Genomic DNA, 18,866 nt, shown 5'->3' with positions numbered 1-18,866 from the left:
TGGCCACGGGAGCAACACGGGCAGAACGGGCAGAGTGGTCAGAGTGGTCAGATGGCAAATGGGAGGGGAGAGTGGCCGTTGGTGGAGAGGAGGGTGGCTTGATGGTGGCTGGAATTGGCTTGCTGGGCGACCTGGAGCCGCTGCGTCTCCCGATTCGTACAAGTGTTTTGGTGCGTGACGAGCCCAGCAGGGCAACAACAGGGCACCACCAGGGCCTAGCAAGGCCCAGCAAGCCCGGCGTTTGAGACGTTCAACTACCACTCGTGAGTCGTCCGTCGCCAACTCCTCGACTGACCCGTTCATTTGCCTGCCAGCGACTGAGGCCTGCGTTTCGGCACACGGGCGAAACACCGTGATCAACGTGACTTGTTTGGAACGTTTATTGGATCAACCGTGAGCTGGAAGACCGAGTCCACGGCGGTCACTCTTTCCCTCAATGCCAACAACCGTCAATAGCGCCGGTCCGACAGAGTAAGTACCAACAGGCGAGGCAAGAACGATCGTCTTGATGACATCCAGGTGATACGACAGAAACCGCCATCGTAGAGACCCCGAGCTAAGAAGAACATCCGCCAGCAAAACGCGGCTTTCATTCGTTGCCACTGCCGAAAGTTTGCTGTATGCGGTGCAGGGTGCGAACCTGGGGCCGATTGGGGGCGGTATCGAATACCGAGACAGCCAACGCCCCCCAGCTCTCGGCTGTCATCATTGATATGAAGCTGTCCTCCATCTACCTTTACACCGACGGAGGACTCGGACTCGTATTGAGACGCAGCACCGCTTTTTGGATCCTCCAAGGACCCTTTTTTGGGGCCTGACAACTCGGCGGGGCCTCCGCAAGGCGCAACGGAGCTTCGGGGACACCGCCGGCAAAATTCCCTGGTCCGTTCTGATCCTCCACGTAAATATTTCATCCCTTGCAACGGATGCGATCCATTTGCACTATACTAATACATAAGGCTCACTGGCGCCTGGGAGGAATGGCGCCAGCAATACTACGTAGTAGTAGTAAGCAACCGGCCTGGCCGTATAGTCAGTTACTGACATGGACGATATACAGTCAGCGTGGGCTGCTCCTGTTCCGCCGGCGCTGACCTGGGATCTCCAGTTGCCAAGCGGTTCCTGGCGCGACAATGCGCGCTTCGACAGCCATTGAGCCACACGTTCAGTCGCACGTAATAGCCCACAGACGGACAGACGGACAGACGAACAGATACACATACATAGTACACACACACACACCCGCACGGCACCACATTCGCAGTGCTTGTTCAGTGGACACCGGGCTCGATGCCCCATTGCTCGCTTCCCATCTGTCCCCTTACCCTTGGTCCCTTGCCGCCTGTTAGCCCAACGCCCCAGCCTGATCCCAGTCGCCATCGAGGGGTGGAGATCAGGTTCTTTTGCAAACCCACCACAGCGCTCTGCATGTTGAAGTTGAGCTGCAGACGACGTGCATTGATCGCAGCCTTTATGCCCACACGCCCGGGGGCGCGCCGTGCTCGGCTTGTCTACCTCGAAACGCACGTTTCCATGGAATCAAGCCTCTGCCAATACCTACTAAGCCGTCCTACTTTTGACATGTGAGGCCGGGAGCTCGATCACTGCCTCCTAAGCCAGGAACGGATTCGGCCAGGGTTGCATTGATCTGTTCCCCAGAGCTACTTCTGGTCAAAGGCACTTGGACACTTGGACGCCCCTCTATGTACGATGCACAGGAACCTGTAAGCTGTCCAGTAATAAGCCAATTGCCATCAGCAGATACTTGAGCTCGATGTCATCAGAGCAGCGCTCAGGCCACAAATAGTGTGGCCATTGATCATTTCGCAGCGTGGCACATGGCAGCTCCGCGTGCGAACACACGGGGACGGTGGAACGACAATTCCACAGTTCTGGGGCCCTAGGGGCGAGCCGTGGCCGCCCCACGTTGTCCGATCGCTCTCTCAGCTCAGAGCTCCAGCCAGATGACCGCTCTCCAGGCAGCATGGACCAATCGTTGCAGTATTTAACGCTGGTAACTCAATTTATCGCTTTTCTTCACACAAGCGCGAGAAATGACCAGGATGAGTCAGATGGTGGAGTTTTGCCACGATTCTCTGACGCAGTAGTACTACTCCGTACGGATACGCACATACCATCTGGCCCCCGCTCACCGTCGGTCCCTTCGTATGACTTACACGGATGGAATCCAAGCGCCGGCAATCATTCCTCGGCGTCGTGCCTTATCTGAGATGCGATTTTCCCTTGCGGGTCCCCATCGCCCGACCCCCTTGGCGCCTCTGTGTGCTATGTTTGGATCCTGGAGAAACGAAGTTTTCCGTTCTCTGGTGGCTCTGTTCGATGGCCGGAGACTTTCAGAGCTTGCCCCTAGTCAAGCATCTTCCTAGAGTCTCTCAAATCACATGACGTGATGAGAGGGATTTGTATTCCTCGTAGGACGTTTTGTGTGCACATACACTTGGTGGCTTGCTTCTCGAGGCACCTTGTACCAACAAGGCCCCCAGCCGCCCTGATCGACAGCGGCGACATCTCTAACAGCAGCGGTTCCCACAACGCCACAACGTAAAGCCAACCCTCGTTTTACCTTTCACCAAATACGGCAACTGTGCGAGCGAATAGTGGCTGGGCGCTCATATCCACCCAAAAACAACTGCCGCGATTTAATAGTCGACAGGGCCATAGTCGTCCCTAACTTTGGGGGACAGCAAAGGGTCTCAATGTCTCACAGGCACTAGCAAACCCCCAGTTTCTCTGTTCTGCAGTAGTGTATTAGACTACAGTGCTGCACTGGCCTAAAACCCCTGGCCGGCACCACCACGCTTCCAAACGTTCCATGCAGACTTCCACCAGATTGCCGCATGCTGTCCCCCCTATGATCAGTGATCGCGAGATGACAACCATGCTGCACTCGGCGTTGCTTTGCGGCCAAACAAGCAACAGACCAGGGCTCTATCGCAGAGTCCACTAACGCTCGTCGTTCTTACCCCCTGTATCTGTAAGCGAGCTTAGAACTTTCCGAAACCGAGGTTCTTTTCCAGGTACGTCAGGTGCGATCAGCCTTACTCGTACACTGTCCCCCCATGCTTGAGACAAGCCTCGGACGGCTGGAAGCCTGGAAACCTGGAAGTTGCCATTCCGATTCACCAACCTTGATCAACAAGGTGAAACCCCCATTCTTGAATCCTGCCACCGGACCGACCACCAGGCCCAGTTTAGCCTAAGACATCTATCACTTACATCATTCAAGGCACGCCCAGACCAAGTGACACTGGCTGACCGTTGTGGCGGTGCCCGCGCAAGGATCTCACGAGTCAACACACATCAACCAGACCAGCTACAACCTGCGAGTAATCTTACTACCACTGCCGTCATGGCGGTACCACCCTATGCCGACTAACACGCAATATTCGGCCACCAACAGCAAAATTTCACTTTGTCGGAGACTCGGAGCTGACTTCTGCCGCAACTCCGGGCTGAGCATCTCTGAGACATTTGACCCCAACTGTACAGTTCCTCTGCCTCTCCCAGCAGTCAGACGACTGCCAACTCGGAATCTTTGGGGGTGCTGGCTGAAGAAATTGTCAGCGGCGTCAACAGGTGGGTTGCGCACCCCCGACCAACTCGTCATCTGGTGGCGTTCATATTACAGTCTGCTTAACTCAACTCTCGCACTCGAAGCTCGCATAGGCCCCATGCGGCCATGATGCGGCGGTTGCTGGCCTGCAGAGCTGCCACTAAGAAGTGGTCATAGCGACGTTTTGCAGCAACCCATATCCCTGCCGCTGCCACCACTTCTAGGCGGCCCACGAATAGGCCTGCTTACATACTACGAGTACACTTATCACGACCTTTTGTGCAGTTTCTCAGTCGACCGCTGCTATTACATACTCAGCAAGCTAATAAACATGCAGTCCCAGCCTTTATTAGCTTGTGGTGACGGCGTATCCGCACTCCGTACTTGTCCGAGACCCTTGTCTTGCCAACTAGCCCAGTTAACCTCTTTAGCCCTAGGGGCCCGAGGTTGAAGCTTGTCTCGCGCATCTCCGTCACAACTTGAGAAACTCGACAGCCACTTTCTGGAAGTTCTGCTCACCCTGTGGCAAGTCGAACTTTCATTTCCGCTGTCCGTCCATCTTGAGGCACGCGGGGGTTAGGATCATATTAGGTGCTTCACAAAGGGAAATTCCCCCGACCAGTAGAAACGAGAACGTTCATGCTAAACGTTGATCCCAGAGCCGGTTTGTCACTATTAATGTGCCTGTCGGCCGTTCCCGACAGTGGTGGTCTCATCGCCCCTCAGGGATCGCAGCTGATGCAAAGCCGTCTGGGAAGGGATCGTCTCAATACCGGGGCTCCGTCGTCGGCGATTCGGCTCTGTCAGTGGTCATTGGTGTGTTGGCGGCATGCTGTCGGCCAAACAGCCCACTTCCCCTCAGTCGGAGGTTTGGGGACGGGGGACGACCATCTGTGCCTGTCAGCAGCTCATGTCGATCAGGGTTCTGCCCACCAGGAAGGTGTCGACACTCGACAGAGCTAAGGTGGGGGCCGATGGACTTGCCGCAGGAACAGCATCTCACTTCGTGATGTGCGTGATTGTTGATGCCAAAAGTCGAGAAGTGGCATTTGTCGAAGCGCTGAGCACGCAACACCGCAGCAGCGAAGGGGGTGGCGCCACGACAACCGACAAGATGACGATGGAGCACTATAAAAAACGCCACCCGTTCATTCCCATCTCCATCAAGCTGCAGTGAGCGGCAGAATCACATGCCACCTTGCAGTGCTCAACGAGTTCCTGTCAGCACGAATGCCGGTTGTAAGAGACTGCTGGCGGATTGCAGTTTTAAACGCCGACTCTCACCGTTTGTGTTTCCAGGATAATACTTGGGCTGTGATGGTGGAGGCCAATGGGAGAACTGGCGAAGATATTGATATACAATTGCGCATGTCGTATTCTACGAGTACGAGATAACGACTTATCACGAGTCCGTCGTCTCCACGGGAAGCAAACATCCTCAACCTCGGCCTTGAGTTGGAGTATGACTGCCCGTCTTCAACCCGACCAGTGTGCGACTTTTCCTGCGATGTTCTAATACATCAGCATCGCCCGTCACACCAAGGCGCCAAACGGCCTTGGTGAGCCAGTTGGCCAGCCATGTCAGTCCCGCCGCCCAGCAGCAGCCATCACCGCCTAGCGCTAGAAGGACCGAAGAACGCATGGAACAGAGAGTGAACTGGGATGGATTGGCTGGCTAGGCTGGCTTGGCTTGCTCGGCGGCCAACCAAGACGGAGTGCCTCCCCCACCCGCGCCTCGCAGTCTGCAAAAATCCCCTCTGAAGCAGGGTTAGCTCCGGAGGTTGAACATGCTGGGCCTTTATGGTTGACCAGTGAGCTCTCATGCCGCCTCACATCCCGCATCGGCCCCGCAGAGAAACCCTTGGCCCTGCTCGCCGACAACCTTGTTCGCCTGGCGCCAGCGCGTTATTGGCCATGGGCCTGATTGCCCTCGACTCCCCTTGGCCTTTGTCAGGAACAGATGCTACGACTATCTAGGTATGCAACCCACAGTTAAGTTAACAACGGTAATGGGATCCGTACTCGCACAGGCCAGATCAAAGCAGCCGGTGGACTTTTTGAATTGATCCTGTGGTCATGACGTGCGGAACGCGAGCGATAACGCTATATTTCATGATGCAGCCGCTGAGGAGGAGGTGGATTCGCTCTCCCGAAGAGCCGCGATTGCGGTGCGACTCATCACAGCGCCACCAGTGAGAGGAGTACTATCGTGTGTGTCTCCGGCCGGGGTAGAGCCTGCTACGAGTACGAACGCTGCCGGCTCGTATTTTCCGAAGCGCCATACTCGTACATTTCGAGGTGGCAGATAGCCAGATACGATGCCCAATTTGCTCGACGAATGGCACTAGGGATGATGCGCAGAGCTCCCCACAGCACCTCTCGGAGATATACGAGTACTCCGTACAGGGAGTCAACCGACACGGATTTCCCAAGAAAGATGGCAGGGTTTTCTTTCTCTTTTTATTTTCTTTTCTTTTTTGACAGCATTCTAGGCACTAAGCTAACATGCAAGTCCGCGCAAACTATTTACCCCCAGAGAAGAAGGGGACTTGCTTCTTCGGACGACGAGAACGTAATCTCCCCAATGGACCGTGGGAATGCCACCGTCCACGATGGGGTCTTCATGTCGCCTCAGCGCCTCTTGATAGTAATAGCCAGTCAAGCAATGCAGTATGTGCATTCTGTGGCCGGCACATTACCGTGGGTGGCCCATGAGGGCCAGGGGCACGAGACCATGATTGGGCGACGTGTGTGGGGGAATGATACGTTGCAGAGCTTGCAGCCACGGGGCCGTCGGGAGAGGCCGCTGAATCCCTTATCCTGACTCCTCCAAGAAACACTTGGAACAGGAATCGTGTGCGAGCGAAGCGCTATTATCAGTGTATCACCAGTTGTTTCAACTGCTCAGGAGGTGCCGGTGTGATTGATAATGCACCCTGGACCGGCAGATGGCGCTGCCCCATTCGATTCAGTCACCCCAGGGTAGTCAGATTCAGATCCGATCTTTGACGTTCCCGAGTCTTCGCCGCTTTGGAATCCAAAGGACCCAAAGGTCCCTGTGCGCCATCTGCGGATATAGACGGACGAATGAGGCACTGTCCGTACAGCTGCCGTGGGGGCGGGCAGAGGCCATCAAAGCGTTATCCGCCACCAGGCTTCGGAGTACCACATAGTACGAAGTGTAGAATTACGTGTTCAGTGCTGACAATGCACAGATGCACAGTTGAACAGGCAACGCTTACGGCACGAGGGGCTCGCCCAATTTGTTGGTTGGCGGGAGAGCTGTGGGAATGGGCTACAAGCGGGGAATGGCCACACTGGGCTCTCTCCCCGAACCGGCGGTGATACTCGTATGACAGACATTTAGCAACTGACTAAGAACCCAAAGCTACATAGTATTTCCCCGCAAAAATGGCCGACGCCTCATGGTGCGCGACTGCCGCTCTCCGCTGCCCAGTGCCTTGTCAATAATAATCCATGGGCAATTAGAGGTGTGCTGGGCAGGGACGACGCGGGCACCACTGAAGAGTTTCGAGGACGTAATAGAAGTTGCTAGCTCGAGTCCCTGAGTCTGGGGAAACATTCGAGCACGCACACCCCCCCTTCCCGGATCCAACCCCAGAGTCTGGGGAAATACCGCGCAGAAGCCAAGGTCAAAAACTTGCTGCTCGGAAGCGACGGGCCAAGGCCATTAACAACCAGCGATCGCTCCGGAGTCAGGTGCTTGCGCCCGACGCACATTGAACTCTGCTGCCGTGCCCGAAGACTGAAACAGCGACTCGATGGTCAGCGCGTGAGCGTGACGCAGCCGTGCTTGTGAGGATTACCGATTACTGACTGGATGAGCGGCCTCGTTCGATGTCTTACGGGTGACCAAGCCTCAATGTCTCCTTTTGGGTGGGTTTCCCGGAGACTTGGAACTTGGAAGAGGTCTCTGAAGACACATGGATCGACAAGCCGAGATCAGAGACACGCAGAAGCTGGAACCCACCAGACTCACCATGCTGCTTCTATTATTATGCAGATCACAGGTTAAAACGCGTTATGTATATGAATGCTGCGCGTGCAAATTAGAGACGTTGACGTTGCAGGATACGGATTATACGAAGCAGCGATGGACAGGTTCGCCAAGTTCATGACGTCAGATGGCAACGTTGTGAAATCCTCCATTCGTCGACCGACGCTTCACCTTTATTACTCCAGGTTCTCCAGGTTCCCCAGGTTTGCTCTGCCACTGATCTCATGTTACCATGAAATCTTTTACAACATAGTTCAAAAAACTACTACATGACTCGACGCTTGTGGCTTGGCCATGAGCTAAAGAAGCGCGCCTACAACACATCCCAGCATGAAGCACCGAGCGTCTTAGTGTTGGGCAGGGACTAGGAGTGTACACCATTGTCCTCTGCGCTCTGCGGCTTATGCTCGTACGAGTAGTCGCCGACGATAGCCTCGCACGCTAACTTGCACGTACCACGCGTGCCCCAGTAAGGATACACCTCGACGTCCGCCACGGCCAAAAGCCATTTGGCAATTGGCATTTTCCAGACCCCGACGAAAGGCATGTAGATGTCTTTCGGTCAGTCGGGGCCAAGCTGGAGGTCCGGGGTTTCCCAGCGCCCGCACTACTATCGTCGAGGTGGGGACGAACAGACAAGCAGACAAGCAGACAAGCCTTGAGAGGAACAAAGTGAAGGCTCCGGTGAATAATTACGAGCCACCAAGTCTTCCCTGGTGCCTTTATGCCGCGGGCCGGCGCCTGCCGACAATAAGCCTTGTATGCGGCCCCAGGGGCCCCCTCTATCAGTGGGCAGCAGCACCATGTCGAGGGCGCTACGAGAGTGTACGAGTATGTACTATGTATGTACGCGCTCGACGATGGCCATGGGCTGTTTTGGGAGGGGGGCTTATTAGAGAAAAGTGTGGACATTTGCATGCAGGACTTTTGTGTGCGGCGAGCTGTTCCGCTTTGGGCGCCCAATGCTACACTGCTCTGCCTGGCCGCATCTCACCCAGAGTAGAGACTAGAGCCAGCCCGAATGACGTTTCGACGCACCGGCTTTGAAACGAAACAGCGATAGAGTCTCTCAGCATCTCCTCCCGCGCGCCTGTAATCTTATTCCACCATCGTGGGTTTCCAGGCTGATTCCCAGGTGCCGATTGTGTGGCCCAACCGCCCATGCAGGGGGGCTGGTTATGGTCATGGAGGGTTGTCAGGTTGACGGGAGTTTCCTGCCAGAACACCTTGCCCTGAGGTAGACTGGTGCAGCGGAGGATATGCACTAACCATCACATCGCTGTGCGATGCACTGATGGTGTTCCAGGGGTGTTATTACACGTTCTAGAAGCCTTTAGGGGAAGGTATGGAAGCTTCCAATGCTCTCCCGCTAGCCTACTGCTAACTTATCATCTTGCAGCGTGGGGGGGCTGACAGACGGCTCGATCAGATATGATTTGAGCCATGCCTACGGAGTATCATAATAGGCTGTTGCGCATCTCAGTGGCTAGCGGCGGCTTCCGAGGGCACCTACGAGGAGGTAGTATGTGGATGGTGTGTGTGCGCTGGTGATGGGGAGCTTCCGCCATCCCACACCGAGGTTGACCATCGCGAGGCGTGAATGGAGAGAAGCCCCTGAGCGCACCACCACCAAGAACTTTCGGTCTGGTAAACTAGCAGCTCCCCGAGACGTTATGGATGGGCGGTTGGGGATACTATGCAGTTGGAGATGGTCCCTGAGATGGAGGCGGTGACACATTGGGGTGATCGCCCATTGCCCTTGCCTATATGAACCGATATCAGCCTCCCATGTCCCTGCTGTCCCTGCTGGCAGCTGTTTGTCGACTCAGGGACTTTTGGAGGTCGATATGGAAAGAAAATGGTACCTCTCGTAACCCTCACACCTTTGAGTAAAACCCAATTTCCTTCATGGGTTTCAGAAAGGATCGTGGCAACAGTCCTATGTCATACCGCATAGACCCCGTTGCATTCCACGAGGAAATCGTGGGATTTTTGTCTTGACCTCCACATGGTCCTCTAATTGCCGAAACATGGTACCTTTCGAATGGGGAACTCGGGATGCGATGCAGGGCCCGGCAGTGGGTATCCTCTGAGTGCCGGACCCGGACCCTATGCAGAGCGCATACATACTCGTACATAGAAGAAGATTCGGTATCTTGGCCCATATGCCAATTCCGAAGGTTTGGTTGGCTGTCCAAACAGGCTACCCTCATCCCCATGTCTTCCGGCGTCTTGGTGAAAAGGTCTTTCGGGTCTCCCACCTTCCTCTATCCGTCGACGCCTGCTTAGGAACCCTTCACCTGCTGCTAGGCCCAGTCCACATAGGGGTACGTTAACAATCGCTTCGCAAAAGGTCAAGTCAACGGTGCCCTCCGTGTTGATGAGGCCATAGTTGACATAACACATCTCTTTCCGGAGATGAGTTCCGTCTAAGGGGAAGCCAGGGGTAAGTGGTTGAACACGAGCCCCAGGAAAGCACTTGGAATGTTCCCCTTATCGAAGGCCACAGGTTGGGCACCGTGCCCAGAGACAGTAAACTCTGCAGCATTTCCATACCGACATTGACACCGTTGAAGTCGACCCTGTAGCTTGAAAGCGGTCTCAGCTCGGGAGCAGCAGGCGGAGACAGAGAAGAGACTGAGACCTCTTTCAATGTCCACTAAATACCGCCGAGCTTAGTTTGTCAGTCACACTGCACTGAGACAGGTATATGTGCGCATCACGTACCTCAAGATTGCAAACCTCAACACCGAAAGCTCTTCCAAGGCGGTGAGTCGATATCAAGCGGCAGTGTCCCGCAAACCCTTGAGCTGGGCCCAGCACCGACGAGCAGTATCATCACTGTCTGTCGAAACTCCGAGGACTTCTGGGCTAACCTCGCCAAGTATCGCAACAATTCAACAGGTACCTTCAAGAAATACCCACGGGCAGAGACAAATCACATCCAATGCGGACAAAAGCGTGACCATGCTCGATCTCAGCCCATCTACTACCACACTTAATATATCGCTTAAAGACGCAGAGGTAAACATGGCCGCCACTTTTGGTGATCCTATTAAACCCAACAGGATGGAAAGGATTCCCAAGGATAGCTTTCATCAGACTGGACAGTGACAGCATGGCCGCCCAAGGCCACGGTAATGTATGATGTAGGGGGTTCCGTGACGCCGGGTCGCGATCCCAATATTCTGGGTGCATATCTTTCTGTGATGTTTTCTTCTGCAAGAGTCTAGACCATTGAATCATGCAGTATGTCGCCAGGGGTATCGAAGACCTGGCCCCCAAGCGGCAGAGGTCGCGTCGAGAAAAGAATGCGGCAAGACAGCCTTCAAATCGGGAGTTATACGCAAGGGGTGGCTGGGAATATACCTTTCGGTATTCGAATATCAGCCCTGAGAAGGCGGACAAGAGAAAAGACTGACGCCTTGCCTAGGTCCTGGTGGCCCTAGCACCATTCGAATAACTTCTCACACCGTCCCTACGCCGCACAAGGCCCCGCTGAGACGTCGTGCAAAAGATCGTTCAACAAAAGGAGATGCCCCATCACCTTATTCCAATCTTGACGCTCCGAAGATGGAAGTGAATGGGTGTATTGAGGTGACGAGACAGATACCAGCCCCGGATACCAGATCTTGCTCAACCCACGGTCCAGAGAACCGGCTCAAAGCTTCGCTCTCCGATCTTTTATGGTGCCGTGATGAGGCCCAGTAGGCTGGGTTGGTGGTATGCCACGGTGGACGGACTATTCTGAGTTGGCTAGGCCCACGCTGCAACCAACGTGCAATGGGCTCCAAGCACGATCATGATTCCTGACGCATGAAAAAAAGCCTAGGCTTATCCTCACGCTGGTCTGCTTGGAAGATGCAGTCAACAAGCCCCACGCCCGGTACTTCGCGCCTCGATCATACCGTATTTGAGGTCGTGGATTGCCTTTCCGGCACTTAATCTAGCAGTATAGTTCTTCCCAATTGTATCCAGATCACAAGTCTGAACCTAGGCCCATCTCAGTTTAATCAGAGGACTGATTGTTGTGATTACCATACACCTAGTCAGTCGATAGTCCGTAGTCCCCAAGAACTAGAAAGCTTACCTAGCGACGACCGGCACACCGAGAAGAGCACAGGACGGCCGAGTGAACTGATGCTCGAGGCCTCAAAATAGGCGTGGTAGATTCATTACATGCCAGGATAACTACAAAGATCAAAATCAGGCTCCACGAGGACAGCTCTGAATGGTATTCTCATCCACCCGCGCTCCGCCGGTCACCAATTGCCGTGCTGCGCCTTTATTTAGAGCTTCTCATCAGCCTTAGGCTTCTCCAACTCCTCCAGGATAGGGGCCTCCAGGGCGTCAGGCTTGGTGGTGCTGGCCCATCGGCCCTTGACGGTGCCGTCGCGGCCAATGAGGAACTTCTCAAAGTTCCACTTGACGCGCTTGAGGCCCATGAAGCCGGGTTTCTCCTCCTTGAGCCACTGGTAGAGGGGCGCGGCGCCGTCGCCGTTGACGTCGACCTTCTTCATGATGGGGAAGCTGACGCCATAGTTGATCTGGCAGAAGTTCTGAATGTCGTCGTCGGAGCCGGGCTCCTGAGCGCCAAACTGGTTGCAGGGGAAGCCAAGGATGACAAAGTCGTCCGGGTGCGACTTGGTGAGCTTCTTGTAGAGGTCCTCGAGGCCGGCGTACTGGGGGGTGAAACCGCACTTGGAGGCCGTGTTGACGACGAGGACGACCTTGCCCTTGTAGTTCTCCAGGGGAACCTCCTGGCCGCGCTCTGTGGGTGGAAGCCGAGAAGTCAGTCCCCATGTGTCGCGACGGAGTTTCGGAAAATGCGTGAAGACGGGACGGTTGAAGACTCACTATCAAGCGGCTTGAAGCTATAGAAGCTAGTGGCGGACGCCATGGTTCGAACTGTGATCAGTGGTTGCAATGCTCGTCGACTGCGGGTGAAGGCGCTGGTGGAGGGAGAATGCAGAAAGCGGAGGGGAGGAAGAAGAGTCGAGGTCGCGGCGGCGGGAGCAGCGGGCGTCAGGCAAAAGAGTCTCGGATTAGATAAAGAGGTGCGCAGAAGCTTGCGACGTAGCATGGCCGAGGTCGTTGGAAGAGACGGGATGGCGCAACAATCTTTCCCCTCACTGGTTGGCTGGTGGGCTTGTTGACTGGGCGGATCTCGAAGCTTCAGCGTCTACAGCACGAGGGAGGGAGGCTTGGCAGGGCCCAGAGCTCCTACCGTGGTTCTCCAAGCGGTGACGTAAGGTGCCGCTTTCCCTCCTCGTGGAGCCAGTCGGGCGCCTGTTCCTCCGTTACCCGAACCGAAAGAGCGTTGAACTCGGTGTGACACTTTTAACTTTCATAGGTACCCAGTACTGTGTGGTATTATAGATGGTGTAGGTGTTTTTAGTACCCCTAATTGCGATCATTGTTTGTGTAGTCGCGGTTATATTCGTATTCATGAACTGCATGGGAATCTCTGAGCGTTCGCATGTTACCAGCCAATAGACCCACGCAGACAGCGACTCGCACGTGGTAGAAACAGCACCAAGCTGGCCCTCAAATTGCCCCAGCTCATGCTGATACGAGCTCCGTCATTGGCGGTCAATTCACATTTCTTGTGGTATCTACTCATTCTCATCTAAAGGATTTGGCCCATCGATTCGGTGTAATTCACATTCCGACATCGTCCTGCACTGCGACCGCTGCCCCTCCTTGGCCCGCCTCACTGAACCCCACCTTCCAACATTCCAAATACCAATCTCGGCCGACACTTTCACGACACTCAGCCTTGATTACCACGCCACTTTGACCTACCCGGACCCCGATCTCGACCCCGTAGCTCTGTACCTGTGAATCAAAGGCGTCTTGGACGAAACCCCCCCAGACGTATTCTCCGACATGGAGGGGAAGCGCAATATAGTCATTGTTGGTGAGTCCAACTACCCTACGCCAGTACAGGACCTTCCACCCGCTCGGGTGACCTCAGCCTTCACTTCCTTGCACCTATCCACTGGACCGAGGTTGACATTTATATTACAATAGGTGGTGGGATTATAGGCTGCACAACTGCTTACTATCTCACACGGCACCCCAAGTTCAACCCAGCACTGCACACCATCACACTTCTCGAGGCCGCTCCATCCATTGCAACGGGCGCCTCTGGCAAGGCAGGTGGTCTACTTGCTCTATGGGCATATCCCTCTTGCTTAGTCCCATTGTCGTACAGACTCCATGCTGAGCTAGCAGCCGAGCATAACGGTGCTCAGAAATGGGGTTATCGCAGGTTAAAATGCGGTTCCATCGAGGCAACCGTCTCGAGCAAGAAGCTTGAGCAGTTGCAAAAGCCAAATGAAGAGGGGAAGGCGTGGGAGAAGCTCCCTAAGCAAGATGACGCTGCTAAGGATCTTCTCGAAACTGGCAGCTTGCCCGGTGACCTGGATTGGGTTGATAGGGATGTTGTGAATGGGTACGCCGAAATGGGTGCACCGGGAAAGACGGAGACTTCACAGGTTCACCCGTACCACTTCACCACTGCCATTGGCGAGCTGGCTCGCAATGCGGGCGTGGATGTGAGGACCAACGCCAAAGTCACCAAAATCAGCGCTTCGGCCAGCGGCGTGGAGGGAGTCGAGTACCTGGATCGAGAGACGAACGAGACAAAAGAGATCAGCAACGTCACGGATATCGTGGTAGCAGCGGGCCCGTGGACAGGCCGAGTTCTTCCTAGAGCAAAAGTTGAAGGGCTGAGGGCACACAGCGTGGTCTACGACGTAGAAGTTAGTCCCTACGCCGTCTTTACCGACATTAGCCTCCCGGCGGCCTTTGTGCCTGAGCATCGCGCCAAGATGGGCCAGAAGAGGAAGCACAAGGGAAATGTAGACCCCGAGATTTACGCACGGCCGTTTGGAGAGGCATATGCCTGCGGTAAGCTTTTGCCCTCCCACGTATCCCATCCTCGATGTGCAGCTAACACGGCCATAGGTGAGCCAGACACGACAGTACCACTACCAGAGACTGCCGATCAGGTGGAGTTTGACGAAGCCCAGTGTGACGACATCATCTCCTACATCAGCACCATCAGCCCTCTCCTCGGCGCCGCTCCCATCAAGGCCAAGCAGGCGTGCTACCTCCCGCGGCACATGAGGTTCGGGCAGGAGAGCGGCCCGCTCGTTGGCAAGACGACGGTACCGGGTCTGTGTGTTGCGTCCGGCCATACTTGCTGGGGCATTCAGAACGGGCCTGGGACAGGGAAGCTCATGTCTGAGTTTATATTTGATGGTAAGGCTACAAGTGCAAATGTGGAGAAGCTGGACCCGAGGAAGTTCAAGGTCTGAGGGGAGTCATGGACGTCTGTAAATATAATATTAGGGTTAGAGATCAATGCGTCTTGTATGCTGAGATGTTTCGTATTGGTTTGATTTGATGTGGTCATTAACTGTAATTGAAGATAAAATAAATTGGCCGAGATGCTCAAGGAAAAAAGTTGACAGGCGTCGCGACCGTCGTAACCCGAACCCTGGAACTATTTTGGGTTTGGTACCTGGGTCATCTCGTCTTATCGATAACAGCCCATCAGAAAATTTGGCGACTCTCCCGCCATGCTAACAAACCGCCATCCCACCTACTGCACGACATCGAACAAATCTCCCACATCTCTCACCGGCCAGCGTATCCTTCACCATGGGTCGTGACCTGCAAAAGAAGAAGCGCCGCTCCCAGCGGCAACCCATCCGCCAGTCGAACCGCCCCAAGAACCCTCTCAATCCCCTCGGCAACAGCACCATCGCCCAGAACTGGTACGCACCCCAAAGTCCCAGTCCCGCGGGACAATTTGCAGCCCAGCTAACCGGGTCGCGAAAATAGGGACAAGACCCAGACCCTTGCGCAGAACTACCGCCGCCTCGGCCTCGCGGCGCGGTTACGAGCCCCCACCGGCGGCACGGAGAAGCCCCGAGGCGGCGACGCGAAAAACTCGACGGCGGCGGCCGGGGCCCAGCCCGAGGACCCCTTCGCCATCAAGTCGATCGCCAAGGCTGTCGTCTCCGAGGCAAAGGTGGAGCGCGACGCGGACGGCAAGATTATTCGCATCCTGGGCCGGGGGGCGGCCAACCCGCTCAACGACCCGCTGAGCGCGCTGGACTCGGACGACGAGGATGGCGAGGGCGCTGACGAGATGGAGTACGAGGAGTGGGGCGGCATCAGGGAGACGGGCACGGAGACGGAGGTTGTCAAGACGCTAATGGAGGAGGCGCGCAACCCGGCGGAGAAGAAGCCGCGGTACCAGAGCGAGCGGGAGAGGGAGTGGCTGGGCCAGCTGGTGGCCAAGCACGGGGACAATGTGATGGCCATGGCCAAGGACCGCAAGCTGAACCCCATGCAGCAGACGGCGGCGGATATTTCGCGGAGGCTCAAGAAGATGAAGGCGTGATCTTACATTATTTGGCACCGTGAAAGTCAGGCAGGCGTTATGGGAGTCTACTGGTTCATCCAAAAAGCTGGATTATATATTTTCTGAAATCAAATACAAAAATGTGTATCCCAAGCCGAGTCAATTCCAGCGTCGCATGCTATGTTGTTCCTCATCTATATCAGATCGTGGGCCGGTCCATCCTGGCCATGCCGGCCTTCCCCTCCATAAACCAAGCAACCCAGAACGCCTGTCCCAGAGGCCCAGTGAGCTGCTTTGTACCTTACAGGGAGGGCCACAACGGCATCTCCATCTCTAAACATACACCTAAATGCGGGGTCGAGTCTCTCCCCCGTTTATCGCTCAATGCGATCATAGTTGGCCGCAGGGAACTGCGCCGGATCATCATACGTGCGCGAGGGTGCGCCAGCGCCAGCGCCTCCGTAAGACGTGGGAGCGGTGCCAATAGCGGAGCTGTACTCGGTGTCTGCGTCAAACATGTCATTGGTGCGGGACGGCTGGCCACCGTAGCGGTTGGGGTCGCCGAAGTCATCGGCGCTGTAGGGGTTGGCATGGCCGTACTGGTCGCCGGCGAAGGCATCGTTGTCGTCCATGTTGACACGCTCATAGGCCTCGTCGTCATGGGGCGCCATGGAGAAGGCCGCCTTGTCGGGATCAATGTTCTCACCACCACGGATTTTGCGGTTGTCGTAACCAGGGAGGTTGCCGTGGAACTTGTAATACTGCATCGTGTATCCGCTGATGAGCGTCGTAAGGGCGAAGAGCAGGCTGGATTCGGGTTAGCGATGGACTAGGGTGGATGGGAGGAAGTATAGGGAGAACTACGTACGCGACAAAGACGCCGAGGCCGACGACAGCCTTGCTCAGCTTGCAGACCTTGCCGCAGAGGTTCTGGGTGTTGTAATCCGCCTGAGTGGCAAAGGCAGAGATCCAGATAATGGTGAACAGGAGATCAACTGCTAGCATGACATTCGCGTTGGCGTATCTGCGGGTTCGCGCAAAGCGAGGGGTCATTATGAGATAGACCCAGGCTGGTATCGAGAGGAAACACTGGTCAAGGCATGTCAGTGAGATGTGTCCCGGGGTCATTCGTGCTGGGGCTGCTACTTACCACTCCGAATGTCCATCCATTAGTGCCTACGATTTTCGAGTCCTTGCCGTTGAAGACGGCCAACTCAAGACACCAGAGCACGAAGGACAGGAGGATCTGGGCGCAGTGTAGGCCCAGCTTGACGGGCGGAACGTAGTTGGGATCCCATTCCCAGGACACCATAGTGACTGTAGTCTTTCGTGGAGTGTGTGGGCGTTTCCTTTGGGGGGGAAAGTCGGAGCTGCTCGCCCCTAGGAAGTATCACAGATACAGCGGCGATCGGGGCCGAAAATGCGAGTGAGGCAGTGTCGGTCGTCTCAGTCGTGTGTGCGGTCGACCGGTAGTTCCTTGTAAACCAGGCTAGTGTAGGAAAATTAAGGTTGCGGGTGGTCTCGGTAAGAGGTGGGAGGAATGAAGGGATTCAGAGGGTCTGGTTGGGTGAGGGGACAGAGGCAGTGAGGTGGTGAGATAGTGAGATAGTGAGGTAGTGAGGAGGTGAGGAGGAATGCTGGAGATGTTGCAAAGGAGAGGAGGCCAAGATGACGATTGGCAATGGCAACAACAAAAAGGACATTGCCAGGCCTTCGACCCCTTCTATGCCTCACCCACAGCACAGGCCTGGAGCCAGGGCGACCCTGGTCTGCCGCGCGTTGACGCCGTAGCAACTGGCCGCCGGGCAACGAAGCGCTGCAAAGCCACACAGTGGGTCACCAGAGCCTCTCCAGGGCTCCTCCCTCCTCTGGCTCTCCCAGAGTGATGAAGGGAGTCCTCTTCTGCCGACGCTCCGCCACGACTGCACGACGCCATCGCCCAACAGGCTGCACAATCCCAGCAGACAGCTTGTCATACAGTTACTCGTACTAGATTCCATGATTTCCACCCAGCTGCCTGTCGCCCTTCATTGGAGGCTGTCTTCGGGTCTTCGGGTGTGAGCTCGCACTTGTGAGTCGCGACGCCGAAGCGACCGTGGATCTTCACCCAGTGGACCACCACCTCATCCCTGTCTCTTCTGCTCCAGTGCTTGCGGCTGATGCCGAGCCATCGTCCCCAGTTGGCAATGCGCCACACGACACTCTCAACTGGTGACGACAGTGGGTGGTGATGCTATTTATGGTCAGCCTGCTCACGTCATGGCCAACGAGGCTCATCGTTGAAGTCCGACGTCAGTTTGTCTGAATGGACAAGAACCGGCAGATTCCCACTGCGTAGATTTTAGCCGTGGCATTGGCAGAGCCTCGTTTCAACTTTAATAACGGCTCACCGCGGATCGCTCCACGAGTCTATGCGTTGCGCCACGCGGGTTCGGGCGACAAAGTGCCTCACTGTTCCCGGCTTGCTAGTTCCAGACAAAACTACTACGTATCTCCACTGTATATCGGGACTCTCAGTGGCACACCGGGTCATTGCAGAATAAAAATCCTTATTACTAGTGCCGGCTCTCCCCAAAGCCTCCGCGTCTTCCGCGTCTTGGGGATCGTGATGCCCTCGTCTAATGGGCGATCTGTGAAGGTCTCGGAAAATAATTGCACACGGTATGTACTAGCAACAATCTGGTACGATATGAACTTCTCTTGAAATGTCTCCAAAATCCTTCTCTTCGACTTTCAAAAAAAGAAAACTACCTTCAGATCTTGTCTATAGCACCCGCTGTCTTTGGTATCATACATGCGTGACCCGATGCTATTCCCTGTCAACCAGCCTTCGTGTCTTGGATGCTGGACTCGGTCGACCAGTGAAGTTAATGAAACGTGCGTGTCCGGGATAG

The 18,866-nt window shown here is 55.3% G+C and overlaps 4 protein-coding genes across 4 annotated transcripts; 2 read left to right on the top strand and 2 right to left on the bottom strand.

Moving 5' to 3' along the window:
* Positions 1-11,881: 11,881 nt before the first annotated feature.
* On the bottom strand, positions 11,882-12,492 carry GPX2 (thioredoxin-like protein; the record flags this gene model as incomplete). Its single annotated transcript, XM_083198222.1, has 2 exons — positions 11,882-12,363; positions 12,450-12,492. The coding sequence occupies 2 exons, from the start codon at positions 12,490-12,492 to the stop codon at positions 11,882-11,884; spliced, it is 525 nt and encodes a 174-aa protein (XP_083045957.1).
* Positions 12,493-13,481: 989 nt separating this feature from the next.
* ACO1O0_008866 (FAD dependent oxidoreductase) lies at positions 13,482-14,917 on the top strand (the record flags this gene model as incomplete). The annotated part of the gene is made up of 3 exons (XM_083198221.1): positions 13,482-13,512; positions 13,542-14,507; positions 14,565-14,917. 3 exons carry the CDS (start codon positions 13,482-13,484, stop codon positions 14,915-14,917), a joined length of 1,350 nt encoding a protein of 449 aa, XP_083045956.1.
* Positions 14,918-15,263: 346 nt separating this feature from the next.
* Positions 15,264-16,011, top strand: nop16 (ribosome biogenesis protein Nop16; the record flags this gene model as incomplete). Its single annotated transcript, XM_083198220.1, has 2 exons — positions 15,264-15,379; positions 15,447-16,011. 2 exons carry the CDS (start codon positions 15,264-15,266, stop codon positions 16,009-16,011), a joined length of 681 nt encoding a protein of 226 aa, XP_083045955.1.
* Positions 16,012-16,346: 335 nt separating this feature from the next.
* On the bottom strand, positions 16,347-17,284 carry ACO1O0_008864 (MARVEL domain-containing protein; the record flags this gene model as incomplete). Its single annotated transcript, XM_083198219.1, has 3 exons — positions 16,347-16,779; positions 16,841-17,061; positions 17,123-17,284. The coding sequence occupies 3 exons, from the start codon at positions 17,282-17,284 to the stop codon at positions 16,347-16,349; spliced, it is 816 nt and encodes a 271-aa protein (XP_083045954.1).
* Between the last annotated feature and the right edge of the window lie 1,582 nt (positions 17,285-18,866).

The sequence above is a fragment of the Amphichorda felina genome, assembly GCF_050947745.1.
Source record: "Amphichorda felina strain 45539 chromosome Unknown scaffold_9, whole genome shotgun sequence".
NCBI lineage: Eukaryota > Fungi > Ascomycota > Sordariomycetes > Hypocreales > Bionectriaceae > Amphichorda > Amphichorda felina.
The sequence above is the reverse complement of the archived record's forward strand: the minus strand, read 5'-3'. Positions and strand labels throughout refer to the sequence as shown.